The sequence below is a fragment of the Jaculus jaculus genome, chromosome 3 (assembly GCF_020740685.1).
Source record: "Jaculus jaculus isolate mJacJac1 chromosome 3, mJacJac1.mat.Y.cur, whole genome shotgun sequence".
In the NCBI taxonomy this organism is placed as follows: Eukaryota; Metazoa; Chordata; class Mammalia; order Rodentia; family Dipodidae; genus Jaculus; species Jaculus jaculus.
The window spans coordinates 96,039,053-96,056,584 of record NC_059104.1 but is presented as its reverse complement, the minus strand read 5'-3'; the positions used below and the strand labels follow the sequence as shown (position 1 = coordinate 96,056,584).

Below are 17,532 nucleotides of genomic sequence, written 5' to 3'. Positions count from 1 at the left end.
CTGCAAAGCCTGACAACCCAGGTTTGATTCCCCAGTACCCAGGTAAAACCAGATACACAAAGTGGTGCATGCATCTGGAGTTCCTTTGCAATGGCTGGAGGCCATTGGTGCACCCATTCTCTCTTCTGTCTCTGCTTGCAAATAAATATTTTTTTTTTTTTTTTTTTGAGGTCGGGTCTCATCCTAGCCCAGGCTGACCTGGAATTCACTTTGTGGTCTCAGGGTGCTGGGATTAAAGGCATGAGCCACCACAACTGGCCATAAATATATTTTTTTCATTTATTTTATTTTATTTATTTATTTATTTTTGGTTTTTCAAGGTAGGGTCTCACTCTAGCCCAGGCTGATCTGGAATTCACTATGGAATCTCAGGGTGGCCTCGAACTCACAAGGATCCTCCTACCTCTGCCTCCCAAGTGCTGGGATTAAAGGTGTGCGCCACGACACCCGGCTCATAAATAATTTTTTAATATTTTATTTTTATTCATTTATTGAGAGAGAGAAAATGGGTGCACTAGGGCCTCTGGCCACTGCAAACAAACTCCAGAGTCATGTGCTACCTTGTGCATCTGGCTTATGTGGGTTCTGGGGAATCAAACCTGGATCCTTTTGCTTTGCAGGCAAGTGCCTTAACAGCTAAGCTGTCTCTCCAGCCCAATAAGTAATTTAAAAATACGCATCTACAGTGCTCAGCACACTGTTGACATTGTAAACAGCAAGTTAAGGGCAGGATTCTTGCCAGGAATTATATGCATAGTGAACATATTAAGCACTCTAAAAGCTGAAAGGGGGAAAGGAAAATGTCAGGAGGAGGAGGAAACTGAAGGGAAAGGAACCTGGATTCAGCTGAAGTGTGGGCCTGCTCCCCCCCAAAAGAAGTTTAGTGAGAACAACTGGAAGAGCCTGAGCTGCTGAAGCCTGGTTTGGAGTGAAGGATGTAAGTCCATGGCTTCATAGATACCATAAATAAATAACAAGACCTAGCTTGTTAAAAATCCCTACTCCCTGGCTTTATCCCAGAGATGCAGGGATGGTTCAACATACGCAAATCTATAAATGTAGTACATTACATAAATGGGTTGAAGGACAAAAATCACATGATCATCTCATTAGATGCAGAGAAAGCATTTGACAAAATCCAACATCCCTTCATGATAAAAGTCCTACAGAGACTGGGAATAGAAGGAACATATCTCAATATAATAAAGGCTATTTATGACAAGCCTACAGCCAACATATTACTAAATGGGGAAAAACTGGAAGCTTTTCCACTAAAATCAGGAACAAGACAAGGGTGTCCACTGTCTCCACTTCTATTTAATATAGTTTTGGAAGTCTTAGCCATAGCAATAAGGCAAGAGACACACATAAAAGGGATACAAATTGGAAAGGAAGAAATCAAGTTATCACTATTTGCAGATGACATGATTCTATACATAAAGGACCCTAAAGACTCTACTAGCAAGCTGTTAGAGCTAATCAAAACCTACAGCAATGTAGCAGGATACAAAATAAATACACAGAAATCAGTAGCCTTCATATATGCTAACAACAAACACACAGAGGATGAAATCAGAGAATCACTCCCATTCACAATTGCATCAAAAAAAATAAAATACCTTGGAATAAACCTAACTAAGGAAGTAAAGAATCTATACAATGAGAACTTTAAGACACTCAAGCGAGAAATTGCAGAAGACACTAGAAAGTGGAGAAACATCCCTTGTTCCTGGCTTGGAAGAATCAATATTGTGAAAATGGCAATCTTACTAAAAGCAATCTACACATTTAATGCAATCCCTATCAAAATTCCAAAGGCTTTCTTCATGGAAATAGAAAAAACAATCCAAAAATTCATTTGGAATCATAAAAAACCTCGAATATCTAAAATAATACTGAGCAACAAAAAAGAGGCTGGTAGTATCACCATACCTGATTTTAACCTATACTACAGAGCCATAGTAACAAAAACAGCATGGTACTGGCACAAAAACAGACATGTAGATCAGTGGAACAGAATAGAGGACCCAGATGTAAGCCCAAGTAGCTATAGCCACCTGATATTCGATAAAAATGCCAAAAATACTCATTGGAGAAGAGACAGCCTCTTCAACAAATGGTGTTTTGAAAACTGGATAAATATCTGCAGAAGGATGAAAATAGATTCTTCTCTCTCGCCATGCACAAGAATTAAGTCCAAATGGATTAAAGACCTTAACATCAGACCGGAAACTTTGAAACTGCTAGAGGAAAAAGTAGGGGAAACCCTCCAACATATTGGTCTTGGCAAAGACTTTCTAAATACAACCCCAATTGCTCAGGCAATAAAACCACAGATTAACCACTGGGACCTAATGAAATTACAAAGATTTTGCACCGCAAAGGACACAGTGAAAAAAGCAAAGAGGCAACCTACAGAATGGGAAAAAATCTTCGCCAGCTATATATCTGATAAAGGATTAATATCTAGGATATACAAAGAACTCAAAAAGTTAACTAATAAGGAATCAAACAGGCCAATCAAAAAATGGGCTAAGGAGCTAAATAGAGAGTTCTCAAAGGAAGAAATACGAATGGCATATAAGCACCTAAAAAAATGTTCTACGTCACTAGTCATCAGGGAAATGCAGATTAAAACTACATTGAGATTCCATCTCACTCCTGTCAGATTGGCCACCATCATGAAAACAAATGATCATAAATGTTGGCGGGGATGTGGAAAAAAAGGAACCCTTCTGCACTGCTGGTGGGAATGCAATCTGGTCCAGCCATTGTGGAAAACAGTGTGGAGGTTCCTAAAGCAACTAGAGATTGATCTACCATATGACCCAGCTATAGCGCTCCTAGGCATATATCCAAAGGACTCATCTCATTTCCTTAGAAGTACATGCTCAACCATGTTTATTGCTGCTCAATTTATAATAGCTGGGAAATGGAACCAGCCTAGATGTCCCTCAACAGATGAGTGGATAATGAAGATGTGGTACATTTATACAATGGAGTTCTACTCAGCGGTAAAGAAAAATGAAGTTATGAAATTTGCAGAAAAATGGATGGACCTGGAAAGTATTATACTAAGTCAGGTAACCCAGGCCCAGAAAGCCAAGCGCCACATGTTCTCCCTCATATGGGGATCCTAGCTACAGATGACTGGGCTTCTGTGTGAGAATGAAAATACTTAGTAGCAGAGGCCAGTAAGTTGAAAAGGAGACATAAAGGGTGGAGAAAGGAAGGGAGGAGGATACTTAATAGGTTGATATTGTATATATGTAATTACAAGGATTGTAATGGGGAGGTAATATGATTGAGAATGGAATTTCAAACGGGAAAGTGTGGGGTGGGGAGGGAGGGAATTACCATGGGATATATTTTATAATCATGGAAAATGTTAATAAAAATTAAAAAAAAAAAAAAAATCCCTACTCCCTTTCCTGCTCCCACTGCTTCTGAAAGTAAAACCTCACCAAGCTCTGTCTGAGGCCATACCTCTCTCACGTCTCTCATCCCTGCCTCCTGTGCTGCTCCCTTAATTACTGTGTGGGAAAGCCAATGAAGACCTCAGGCAGAGACATCCGCCCTGCCAGAGGCCATCATCACAGCAGGCTCAGGACAGTGGAGAATACAGTGGCCTCAGCGCATCTTCACTCAACCCCCGGTGTTGTCTCACCTGTAAGTTCTTGAATTCTGAGTACAGGGAAAAGAGCAGGTGGAGGGACTGAATCCGACTCTTGTAGACAGGGATATCCAGGATGGCTGAAACAAAGAACAATTCCCAGGAACAGAATCAAACAAGTTCTGGAATGGAGGACATTTCTGTTAAGGATAGTCAATTCCCTCCCAAATGGGATGATACAGTGACTTTGAGATGAAGTACCCAGCATGTCTCACTGAACAGCTCAACTGGCTGTAAGTCCAGACCAGCCAGGATCAGCAAGCCCATCCAGGGGTCTAGCTACCAGAGGCAGGGCTGGGGAAGGAGAGAGGAGCTTACCACAGATGATATCAATGTACTCAGCCAGGCTGCAATCAATCTCCGCTGTGGGCAGAGTCACCTGGAAGGGGCATGGGGTGGATCACAGAGCATTCATGTGTCAGTGGGCCCAACACCACCTCTCTGAAGGAAAAGAGCTTCTAGCATAAGATGCACTACGGCTGACCAGTGTCTTCTCAAATACCTGTGCTGACGTTCTAAGCCCCTGACCCTCAGAAGGTCTTTGTATTTGAAGATAGGTTCTCTAAGTGGAAATAAGGCCTTTAGTGTGGCTGTAGCTGAATGTGACTAGTACCCTTGCAAGACGAGAGATAAGGACACACATACAGATTATGAAGACACCTAGAGAAGACAGCCAAGAGAAGCCCTAGAAGAATTCATCGTGACCCACTTGATCTGCAACCTTCCACTTCCACAAGCATAAGAAAAAAATTTAAATTTAAATTTCTGTTAAACTGCTCAGTCTGTTATTTGTCATAGCAGCTCTGAAAAATAGTACAACATCCCCATTTAATTCCAGTAAGAAAGGATTAGACACTATCCAGTCGGGTAAAATATACTGCTATACTATCTTCCAGTGTGCATTCATGAAGGAATTGGCTCCAGGTTTATGGCTGTGTTCAGTGACTTGGTGATATAATGCCTAAAATTTCTAGGCTATCATGGAAAGAGGGGGAAAAAAAGTGGGCATAACATCTCATTCAGGTGACAGACATTGGACCTAAAAGTCAGAGTCTAGATTTAAAACTCAGGGCTGGAGAGATGGCTTAGTGGTTAAGGCACTTGCCTGCGAAGCCTAAGGACCTATGTTCTACCTCTCTCCAGACCCCATGTAAGCCAGACACTCAAAGGTGTGGCAAGTGCGAGGTCACACATGCCCAGTAGGTGGCACAAGCATCTGGAGTTCAATTTCAGTGGCTGAGGCCCTGGCGCACCAATTTTCTCTCTCTCTTAAAAAAAATGGCTAGGTGTGGTGCCACACGTCTTTGATCCCAGCACTCAGGAGGCAGAGGTAAGACGATCACTGCAAATTCAAGGCCACCCTGAGTCTAAATAGTGAATTCTAGGTCAGTCTAGGCCCTACCTCGAAACCCAAAACTTAAATTTAAAAATCATTGTTTTTTTCAAGGTGTGATGATTCATGCCTATACTCCCAGCAATTGGGAGGCAGAATCAGGAGTGCCATGAGATTTTTTTTTTCCCCCAGAGGCAGGGTCTCACTAGTTGCCCTGGAACTCACTCTATAGTCCCAGGCTGGCATGGAACTCACAACAATCCTCCTAGGCTCTAAATTCAACCCCATCATCAAGAAGACAGAGTATGTTTACAGGGCTGGGTTCAGTGGTAGAGTGCTTGCCTAGCCTGTGAGAGGCTCTTGGTTCAATTTCTAGCACTGCAAAAAATGAAAAGGCATATTGAGATTTCTCAGGACTGGGGTTCCATTGGGATGTGGGAACATGAGGTTTCCTGGAGGCTGGCAATGTGCTCATTACTAATCTGATATGTTGGCTGAATAAGTATATTCAGTGGCTAAAATGTATCCAATTTAAGATATGTACACTTCTGACCATATGTTTTATATACATAGTTCAATTAGTAGGTCAATAATGAATAGAGGAAGAGAGAAAACAGACAAACTTTTTCTTTTTCTTTGTTTTTTGTTTTTAGAGGTAGGGTCTCACTTTGGCCCAGGCTGACCTGGAATTCACTATGTAGTCTCAGGATGGCCTTGAATTTGCAGTGATCCTCCTACCTCTGCCTCCTGAGTGCCGGGATTAAAGGCATGCACCACCACGCCTAGGTCTTTTTTTAAACTGTTTTTAACAGACAAACTTAAAAAAATATATTTTACTTTTATTTATTTACTTATTTGACAGAGAAAGAGGAAGAGAGAGAGAGAATAGACACACCAGGGCCTCCAGCCAATGCAAACAAACTCGAGACACATGCGCCCCCTTGTACCTCTGGTTAACATGGGTTCTGGGGAATTGAACCTGGGTCCTTTGGCTTTGCAGGCAAATGCCTTAACCACTAAGCCATCCCTCCGGCCCCAGACAAACGTTTTTGAGTCAAGGTCTCATTCTAGTCCAAGCTGACCAGGAACTTACTCCATGTTGGGCCCTGAAAGGCCCAGGCATGAGGCCTAGTGGAACTTCCTGAGCCTAGCTAAAGTTTGGCGACCTGTCTCTGGCCAGCAAGGACTCAGCAAGACGCCTAATGGCTTCTGGCCTGCTACTTCCATGCAGGAGTTGAAATTACCATTTCAATAGTACAGTACTATTGGCCCTTACCTGCCCCCCACCCCTGTCCTAAAATCCCCGCCTTCATACCCAACATTATATAGACAACGACTCACAACAATAAAGCAAGTTCCTGTGAGTTTCTGCTTCGAAAAGACTCCTGACTCAGTGTGGTTTTTCTCCAGTGACTAGAACAGGTCTGAGTCGTCCGACGCTCATCTTCCTCCTTAACCCCCTGGGAGGAACCAGCAGGCCTGGTCCTTCCACAGCACTACCTGCCCCTGCCGGCAGAGCCCGGCAACTCCATAGCCAGGCTTGAATTCATGGTGAGTGATCCTCATACTTCAACTTCATGGGTGCTAGGATTAAGGGTGAGAGCCAGCTAGGCATGTTGGCACAGGCCTTTAATCCCAGCACTTGGGAGGAAGAAGTAGGAGGATGTCCATGATTACAAGGCCACCCTGAAACTACATAGTGAATTCCAGGTCAGTTTTGGCCACAGTGAAACCTTATGCTGAAAACAACAACAAGAAAAGGTGAGAGCTACCACACCCAGCTCACCAGACACACTTTCTTACCTCCTGCTACCTTCTACTCACCTTGCCCAAAAGCTCTTCAAAATCTGGGGACCATTCCTGCATAAGTGTGTCAATGTCAGGCATGGGCCTAAAAGTAGAGAGGTAAATATTGACAGGAATTATAGAGTAGTGCCATCAGCTACCTCTAGGTCAGGATATTCTAGGATGAAGAAGGTCCTCAGTCCAGCACATTAGGGTTTGGGAGAATGTAGACTAGCAAAACCAAATTTCCCAGGGTCTAGGTTGACAGCAACTGGCTAAATAAAGATATGAGAGAAACCTTAATCCTTAATCTGCAATCTATGTTAATGGATATCAGCTTTCCAGTTTATAGTAAGGATATTTTATTTTTATTTTATTTTATTTTTTGAGGTAGGGCCTCATTCTAGCCCAGACTGACCTGGAATTCACTATACAGTCTCAGGGTGGACTCAAACTCACAGTGATCCTGAAAGGCCCAAGAATTCAGAAGCTCAGAAATACTATCACGCTCCAAGGGGAGCTTAAGCGGGCTCCCTGCATACCTCAAACTCCAGGCTTTACTCTCTGTTAGAAGCAAGTAAAGAATCCCTCTTCTCATTATATCAGAGCCCACTCCTAATATAAAACTAGGTAAAAGGGCATGAGATAGCCCTCAAGGATGGGAAATGAGTAATAAAGTGAACCACTTATTTGGTTTCTGTAAATAGCCTGCACTATAAGCCTTACACTATAAGCCTTTGTTGGAGACGAGGAGATGAGCCCTGAACAGATCTTTGCCCTGAAATAACCTCTGCCCTGAGATAACTTCTGCCCTGAGCAACTTCCGACCTTTCCTCATCCCCCCACCCTGCCATACCTAACTGATTCCATCCCCTCACCCCGCCACACCTAACTAATTAACATCTTGCCTGGTGACTGCAGAGACCTGAGAACTATACCGTGAATTCTTTTGATTGATGTGGGATTCCCTCTCACCTGACCTGAATGGAATTACAACTCAGCAGAAGGTAGGGAGCAACTGACAGTCTACCGCCAGGCTCTGATGGCAGGTCTCAGTGGGGCTGCTCGCCGCCCCACGAATCTGGCTAAAGTAACTTCCCTCTATCTTTTTAGAATGCTTGATGGAGGCTCACTGGAGATATACTCCTTTTGGCCCTATTTCTCCGAGTCAACAGGCAGCAATAACAATGACATAGATAAGGCAGTCCGCTCCAGACATTAAAAAGAAATTACAACATCTGGAGGGTTTACAAGATCTAGCTTTGACAGACATAATTAAGGAAGCTGAAAAGGTTTAGCATAAGAGAGAGAGAAAAAGAAAAGACCAAAAAAAAAAAGGAAGCAGAAGAGAGAAAAAATAATGGGAAAAGGAGACAAGAAAGGAACTTAAATAGGATATTGGATACAGTGATTAAAAAAAAAAAAAAAAAAGCATCAGGATCAGGAAGACTTAGACAGCCAGGGTACCTGGGCAACAGGCAAACAAAAAAAAAAAAAAAAACAAAAAAAAACCCTGAGGGCTTTAGGAAGCCCCTTGAGAAGGATCAATGTATGTATTGCAAGGAAAGAGGATCTTGGGTTCACGAATGCCCCAAAAAGAAAAAAAACTGGGAAGGAATTTTTCAATGTTGGGACATAGAGTGCTTGTTAAAAATGTCTTTTGAGTGGTACTTAGATCAGAATGTTAATGTAGATGAAGATGTGTGGATGTGGAAAAAAAGAAAAAAAGAAAAAAAGAAAATTTTCAGGCTGAAGTATGTTGGGATAGTTTGCTTGAGCTTTATCAAATTTAAGTCATGGGTAAAACATAAAATTGTTTTATGTTAATAAAAATTTCTGTGGTGCATGAAATCAATAGCTATCAAGTTTAAGCCAAAATCACTGGTTGTCAAATAATGTTTTTTTCTTTCAAAAAGATTTATCAAGGGTTATATTAATATTTAGCTAGCTGTTTGGGCTCAGAAAAGACCAGATTCTATTCTGTTATATGTAAAGTAACTGTCTCAATTTTGGCATCTTAAGTCCAGTGCTTATAACAAAATTAACCCTTAAGACATCTTCCCTACTTTAGGGCACAGCCTCATGCTCAAACAATGGTCCTCATCTGAGAAAAAAAAAAAAAATCAAGCTCCATGGTTCTGTTTCCAATGTTCTCTGGGTAATTTGTACCCACACAGGTATCTGAACTAATCAAAGATGTTTTCACACAGGTGCTAAGACCTTATACTGTCTTACTTGTTTTTTAGGTTAAATAAGTTAAGTTTGTAAATCAACTGGTACTGTTTTCAAGACTGATAACAGGTTCTGCCTATACTTATAAATGTTGGATATTTAAAATGGGAGATGTGCCTACTTTCTATACCTCAGATATATGGCTTATGCTACCACAGTACAACAAAAATTTTAAAAATAGGACAAAATGATTTTAGAAGCCCTGTGCCATTCTTTAGTTAAGTCTATTTCAGTAATTAAATGTGCTCCATATGTATGTACATCCAAGCTGATGTAACTTCCTTTCTAAGTGTGTTAATCACCTATGTAGAAGCCAAAGCCAATTGGAATCATCAGAGTAAAAAGTGTCAATATTTTGGCCTGTGCTCCCATGTCATGAGGCCACTGGAGATGATGGGACACTTCTACACTGGCCCCCTGGTAAGTCACCTGTCTTCCTGAGCAGGGAGGATATGGAGACCCAAACAAAAGTGGTGTACAGTGTAAAACAGGAGAGTCACAATTGAGAAGCAATCAGTCCTCCTGACTTCCCAAAGAAGGGAAAACTACTTGGCCAGCATGGCCCTGACTCATCCTAACAGGCCAAAGACACCAGTAAGCTATGGGGCTACTCCTGTGTCCCTAAAGTCTCTTTGGAGAGCCATTAATGACCTCCAAAATTAATCCTTAATTAACTTTTGGCTATCTGCAAGGTCTTAAACACTCAGAGAAAAATGTATAACCAAAGATAAAAAATAGCTCTTTATTATTAAGATTAAATGTTATGTATATGTTTCTGATAACTCTGCTAGCATCTCATCTGTTTTACAAGCCATGTTAAATACTACTGTGCCATTTAATGAACAGTTCTGAAAGAAAATCTCAGCCAGCTCATCCTCAGATGGTCCTGAGATGATCCAAGCCTGTCTACCTGGATTCCCTCGACCTACAAAAAGACCAGTTTGCTGTGTGTTCACTTCTCAGTAACTCCTTACTTTTATTCTTTCTTTCCAAAGTTATCTTTCAAGATTATCTTCCTACACACTGGGGTACATTAAAATAGTTCCCCTCTCTAGGAGAGATTCTCTAACTGCAACAAGTCTCCACTTCGTGTCCCATTCAGCAGGAAGTAGTAAATGATCTGATGTCTTCGACCCAGACCCCTAAAGCAGTTAGAGTGTCTTCTCATGAGAGGGAGAAATAAAAGGGAAATAGACTGTCTATACCATACATTCCTGTTGTCATAGATAAAGTTTACTTAAAATAAGTTTATTTAAAGTTCCTCAAATAAAATTATAGAGCTTGATTGAAATGCCATACAGATTAAAAGTTCTAGGACCTCCCTTTTATGAGGGAATTGCCATCCTTACATCTCCTGTGTCTACTAACAGTGCAGAGGGATTATTCTGGCATTCTGCCCCAAAGGGGGTTATTACTCTTACATCCATTTCCGGCCTCGGACTGTGTCTATTAGGCCCTGATATGCTCCCTCCTCTGACTCTTGAACCAGTATGCAACCAAACTGCTATTATCAATGACTCCTTTATATATACTAAAGCCCCTAGTAACTCCTATCTTGCTTGTTCCACGGGGCTGACTCCCTTTATTGTCAACAAGGACTTTTTACAGACTAAGGACTATTGTGTTGTAGTTATAGTTTTGCCACGATTTTTCATTCATGATTCTGAAAGTTTTACAACTACTATAGATCAAGGCATTGCCATTAGACCAAAAAGAGAGCCTTTAACTGCCCTCACCCTGACTGTGCTCCTGGGACTTAGTGCTGCAGGGGCCGGGACAGGTATTGCCTCGCTGGTAACCTCCCAACAGCATTTTTCACAACTCAGTGCCTTAGTGGACAGAGATCTTAACCTCATACATGAGGGGATACAAGATCTCAAAGATTCTTTGGCCTCACTCTCTGAGGTTGTACTTCAAAACCGGAGAGGGCTAAATTTGGTGTTCTTAAAGGAAGGGGGACTCTGTGTAGCCCTCAAAGAAGAATGTTGTTTTACTTAGATAAGACTGGGCTAATACAAAATAGCCTTGATAAAGTTAAAAGAAATCTAGAGGATAGAAAAAGGACTCGAGAACAACAAGAATCTTGGTATAAAAATTGGTTTTCCACATCTCCCTGGCTAACTACTTTGCTTCCCAGTCTTTTAGGCCCTTTTGTTGGATTCCTTTTGCTTATCTCCTTTGGCCCCTGGGCCTTCAGACGACTAACCAGTTTCATTAAGAGTCAGGTAGATTCTGCAATCAAGCCGGTGGAAGTCCACTACCTCCCCTCGCCACAGAAGAAACATCTGCCGCTGACCCGCCAAAAGAACAAGACAACCCCCCATCTCGACCCTTAGACTTTACCTCCCTGCAAAAACCCACCCTGGGGTGGAAATTTTGGTCCCGCCCCTCCAAATAATAACTCAGGTCTCCGCGACCCCTCATACTAATTGGCTACCAAACATATTTCCTTCAGGATCCTTATGTGGCATTGACGGTCTTGTTGAGAGCAAAATGCGTTACATTTCCACAAAGTGAGTGGTCTGGTAAGTCAGCGACGGAACGGGTGGCTAAGTCTCGACCCGCCTAAGACAGGACGACCTCGCCGAGAGGAGGCCGATCCAATGACGGGTAAGGGTCCAGCACTGCCCTTCTAACAGGCTCAGACCATTTGTGCCCCTTGTTCTAAGGTCAATCCAAATGACTTTATCAAAATCAATGACCTATGAGTAACAGCGCTCAACCTACTCTGGGGAACGCTCGCCTCTCTGATGTCAGGTTACTGTCAGGTTGCTCCTCTGGATCCATTTTTACTCTTAAACAAAAATAATCGGCCACCAAAACAAGCCCTTCTTTGGGACATCATTAAGGGGTCGCGGTAACCTCCCTATCCTGGTCCTTGTATACAGAAGAGGGGGAGATGTTGGAGACGAGGTGATGAGCCCTGAACAGATCTTTGCCCTGAAATAACCTCTGCCCTGAGATAACTTCTGCCCTGAGCAACTTCCGACCTTTCCTCATCCCCCCACCCTGCCATACCTAACTGATTCCATCCCCTCACCCCGCCACACCTAACTAATTAACATCCTGCCTGGTGACTGAAGAGACCTGAGAACTATACCGTGAATTCTTGGAATAACTGCAAACTGTCCTAGGCCAAAGGCCAAGAAGATTCTGTAACTTTCCACCACCTGCCTCCTCCAGCACCCACCCCCTTTCACCCAAGACCCTAACCCTAACCCTTAAAAAGGCCGCTGTGGCTCAATAAAATTGGACTCTTGACAAGTGTACATTTGCTTGAGTCTCTTCCTCTCTCTCGCCCATCTTATTTCAGGTTGGGGTCCTCCTCGCCCCCACGAATAACGAGGTCCCGCAGGTCGGGACAAGCCTTAATAGCCCACACTGTTAGCCTTAGTAGCTCGCACCATAAACTGTAACAGCCTGCCTCAGACCACCAAGGTCACAGGAGGCTGATACCATACTCTGCTACCCCCACCTAAGGAATTGCACAAAGGCTGACCTCCAAGGTCATAGGAGGCTGATACCACACTCTGTTACCCCCACCTAAGGACCTGCGCAAATGCTGACCACCAAGGTCATAAACTAGTTGGCTTAGAAACTATGGGGTGGCACCAACTGACTGGCTAACACCCTGCGGGGCTCCTAATATTAGAAAATGATTGGTCTAATGCACAGGCTTTGTTAGAAACCCTATAAAAACTGTCCTGTTCCTGCATTCGGGGCTCTGCAGTCCTCTACCCCTGTGAGGTGTACGACTGTGGGCCCCAGCGCGCTTGGAATAAAATCCTCTTGCAGTTTGCATCAAGACCGCTTCTCGTGAGTGAGTGATTTGGGGTGTCGCCTTATCCGGGCAGAGCGTGGGGACCCCCTGCGGGGGTTTTTTCCTACAATCCTCTTACCTCTGCCTCCCAAATGCTGGGATGAAAGGTATGCACCACCATGCCTGGCTCTTTATTTTACTTTAAGGACCTCAGGTTGATCAAATGTGCTCCTAGGCTTTGGACTTCTCCTTGGGAGCAATGGGTCATAGATGGTGAAGGCTGCTATGCACTACCACAATGACAAATGTGGTATCTGTCAGGTATTGTTCACTCAGGAAGTAGAGGCAAGAGGAATGCAAGTTCAAGGCCAGTCTAGGCTACATAGGGACAACCTGTCTCTCTCTCCCCTTTTTTTTTTTTTTTTTTTTTTCTTGAGGTAGGGTCTCGCTCTAGCTCAGGCTGACCTGAAATTCACTATGTAGTCTCAGGGTGGCCTTGAACTCATGGCGATCCTCCTACCTCTGCCTCCCAAGTGCTGGAATTAAAGGTGTATACCACCACACCTGGTTGTCTCCTTTTTTCAGAAAAAAAAAATATGTGTATTTATTTGCAAGCAGAGAAAAAGAGAGCAAAAGTGTACACCAGGGCCCATAGCTGCTGCAAGTGAACTCCAGATTCATGTGCCACTTTGTGCATCTGGCTTTTAGGTGGGTACTGGGAAATTAAACCCAGCTTTGCAGCCAAGTATCTTAACCACTGAGCCATCTCTCTAGCCCCTGCATCTTTTTTTCTGTTGTTGTTTTGTTTTTTTGAGGTAGGGTCTCACTCTGGTCCAGGCTGACCTGGAATTAACTCTGTAGTCTCAGGGTGGCCTTGAACTCATGGCGATCCTCCTACCCCTGCCTCCCGAGTGCTGGGATTAAAGGCGTGCGCCACCACGCCCGGCTGCATCTTATTTTTTAAAAGGGGGTGTATCTTACCTGGTGTAGTGCACAGTCGCTGGGGGCTTAGAACGGTGTAACTCAGAGATACTTTCAATCCACGTGTCTATGGCTTTGGGATTCTTTTCTGCATCTTCCAGGCTCTTTACTTTCATATGTTGCTAGAAAAATAAGGACAGTGACAGAGGTAGGAGGATCACTGTGAGTTTGAGACCAGCCTGAAATAACATAATGAATTCCAGGTCTGCCTGGGCTACAGTGAGATCCTACCTTGAAAAACCAAAAAATAAATAAATAAATAAATAACATAAGAAGAATGAGCTGGAGAGATGACTAAGCAGTTAAGTCACTTGCCTACAAAGCCGAAGGATCCAGGTTGAATCTCCCAGTACCCATGTGAGCCAGATGCACAAGGTGGTATGTGTACCTAGAGTTTGCTTGCAGTGGCTAGAGGCCCTGACATGCCCATTCTCTTCTGTCTCTCTCTCTCATAAATAAATAAAATATTTTTAAGCTATTGTGGAGGGGGCTAGAGAAATGGCTTAGTGATTCAGGCTCTTGCCTGCAAGGCCAAAGGACTCAGGTTTGATTCCCCAGGACCATGTAAACCAGATGCATAAGGTGGCACATGCATATGGAGTTTATTTGCAACAGCTGGAGGTCCTGGAGCACCCATTTGTTTTTAATAACACATGTTTATTTATTTGAGTGAGACAGTGAGCACACCAGGGTCCCCAGCTGTGGCAAATTCCAGACGTATGCTCCACTTTGTGCATCTGCATGACATGGGTCCTGCAGACTTGAATCTGGGTCCTTTGGCTTTGCAGGCAAGTGCCTTAAGCACTAAACCATCTACCCAGCCCATGGAACACCATTTTAAAAGAAAAAAAATTTTAAAAAATTTTTTTCTCACACAGGCCCAGAACAATGGGACTCATTCATTATAAACCAAATCCCCAAGACTGTGAGCCTAAAGAAATCCTTCATTTTTATTTTTATTTATTTTTTATTTTTTTATTTATTTGAGAGCGACAGACACAGAGAGAAAGACAGATAGAGGGAGAGAGAGAGAATGGGCGCACCAGGGCTTCCAGCCTCTACAAACGAACTCCAGACGCGTGCGCCCCCTTGTGCATCTGGCTAACGTGGGACCTGGGGAACCGAGCCTCGAACCGTGGTCCTTAGGCTTCACAGGCAAGCGCTTAACCGCTAAGCCATCTCTCCAGCCCAAAATCCTTTATTTTTATAAGCTGATTATCTCAGGTGTTTATTATAGTGATGGATAGCTAACAGACATCTTGCTTAAAATTTAAGGGTTAGGGAGATGACTTTGTTTTGGAGGAATAGGCATGGACTTGGTGCTTGCAACTGAAGATGTCTTCTGGAGTGGTAAGCCAAGTTTCATGGAGTATTCTAATGAGAATCTGAGAATGCTAAGTGCAGATAGCATTGAATTTCAGGGCTTGGCTTATGAGCTTTCTAAGGGGAAGGAAACACTGCAGAGAACTTTGTTGGAACTGGGCTACTGGCATAAGGGCTGGCTGCGTTCTGCTGCTGAGGCCCAGAGAGTTTGATCAAGGTTACATTTGTAATGGACTGATGTGCTTGGCTAGAGATATTGGACTGACAGATTTAAGATTTTAAGCTGGAAAACCTCAAGCAAGTTAAAATTATGGCACTGAGACTGGTTTTAGGTTACTGAATCTGCTATTGTCAAACACATTAGCAATCTTAAAGGAAGATAGTCCAGTTGCTTTACCATGGAAAGGATGCCTGAGGAAAGACTATCATAGAAATGCAAACACTTTTGGAAAGAGTTGACCAGAGAAGGAACCTGCTCTTCAAGGTTATGATTTATTTTATCTGTGAGTTAAGAATATGGCTGTGGATGATTGGGCTTCTGTGTAAGAAGGAAAATACTTAGTAGCAGAGGCCAGTAAGTTAAAAAGGAGATATAAAGGGAAGAGAAAGGAAGGGAGGAGGGTACTTAATAGGTTGGTATTGTACATATATAAGTACAATGATTGAGATGGGGAGGTAATATGATGGAGAATGGAATGTCAAAGGGGAAAGTGTGGGGGGAGGGTATTACCATGGGATATTTTTTATAATCATGGAAAATGTTAATAAAAATTGTGAAAAGATAAAAAATTAAATTTAATTTTAAAAAAGAATATGGCTGTGTCCTGCACACCTGGTATTGGTTTCAGAAGCATGAAAAATGTGAGGAGTGGTCGTGAATTGCACATGCTTCCAGGAGCTGACGCTGAGATGCGGCATGAGGCAGGGCCTGATGCCCTGATAGGCTGAAAGAGCCTCTGGAAGATAGACCGTGGTTTACATGAAGACCTCAAGATGTTTTGGATATACCAGTACTATGCAAGCTCTACCATAGAGCGCACTGTTGGCCTGAGATGGAAGTGTTCCCTGGCTACTCTGCACAGCTGGAGGGGCGGAATGGAAAATCTGGAGACTGTCGGTCTTTGGTTGTATTGAACTTGAACTGCAGAAGTTTGATGTTTGTTTGATGATGGTTGAGTTTGCATTGTTTTAGTCTCTCCTTGCTATGCTTATACCCATACCCATTGAAAATGTTTACTTTGTGCCTTTATATATTAGAAATGTTTAACTTGTTTGATTTTAAGGTCTTAATATCTTAAATTGGTCAAGACTATGGGGACCTTGAAAATTGAACTGAGTACAATTTACAATGTGTGATGGTTATAAATCTATTGGGGGCCAGGGGTGGAATGTGATGGTTTCAATAGAATGGATGGCCCCCAATATATTCAGTTGTTTGTTGTTTGCATCTGCAGCCACCTGGCTGGAGGCAGTGTCACTGGGTGGACCTTAAGGTGTGGTGGTGGGTTTCAGATTTCAATCTAAAGATATGCAAAGTGTGCCTAGCTGGAGTTCCTGAAGTGTGTTGTGTGGTTTTTGGCTTGTGGCTTGTGCTTCTCTCTCTCTGCTTGGTCCTGTGAAGGCAGGCCAACTTCTTCTGCTGTAATGGAACTTCCCCTGGATCTGTAAGCTTCAATAAATACCCCTTCTTCCATATTTGTGTCTGGTCTGAAAGTTCATCTTAGTGAACCTGAAGCTGTCTGCTACATGCACCTATCTCCCCCTTCATTTCTTTTTTTGAGACAGGACCTCATATAGCCCAGACTGGCTCTGAATTGTCTCTGGAGACAAGGATGACCTAAACTTCTGATCCTCCTGCCTCTACCTTCTAGAACTGGATCACAGTATGTGCCACCCACCATACCTGCTTTATGCAGTGCTGAGGATCAAACCCAAGGCTTCATGCATGCAAGACAAGGACTCTACCAACTCATCTCATCTCACCTATCCCTTTTGATAAGCAATAGTCAACTACATACAAATACACAAATGCCAGTGAAGCCTCTGATCTCAGCCCACCTCTCTAGCTGGACTCTGCCCTAGCCCAGCATCTTACTGTAATGTTGTGCTGCTTGGAATTCTCCGTTAACCAGAGTGAGAGCACCGTAGGGTCTGACTGCTTTGTAGATGGTTCATCCAATACCAGTAGGCCAAGGTTGTCAGGCTTTCCATCAGGACGTGGCACCTGGTTAAATGAAAGGTAGAAGGCTGGAGAGATGGCTTAGTGGTTAAGGCTTTTGTCTGTGAAGCCTAACGATCCTGGTTTGATTCTGCAAGATCCACGTAAGCCAGATGCACAAGGGGGCTCATGCGTCTGGAGTTTGTCTTCAGTGGCTAGAGGCCCTGGTGCACCCATTCTCTCTCTCGTTCTCCCTCTGCTTCTTTCTCTCTCTCAAATAAATAAAT

General features: G+C 43.2%; 1 protein-coding gene across 4 annotated transcripts in view; it reads right to left on the bottom strand.

Moving 5' to 3' along the window:
• Ift46 (intraflagellar transport 46) overlaps positions 1-17,532 on the bottom strand; it is a 37,677-nt gene that overhangs the window by 1,946 nt on the left and 18,199 nt on the right. For all 4 annotated transcript variants that reach the window (XM_045146486.1, XM_045146487.1, XM_045146485.1 and 1 more), the window contains 5 exons: positions 17,183-17,311; positions 13,765-13,886; positions 6,831-6,897; positions 3,992-4,052; positions 3,668-3,753 (listed from right to left, as the gene is read on the bottom strand). In XM_045146486.1, coding sequence (XP_045002421.1) covers positions 3,668-3,753; positions 3,992-4,052; positions 6,831-6,897; positions 13,765-13,886; positions 17,183-17,311 — 465 coding nt within the window. The remainder of the gene's footprint in view (positions 1-3,667; positions 3,754-3,991; positions 4,053-6,830; positions 6,898-13,764; positions 13,887-17,182; positions 17,312-17,532) is intronic.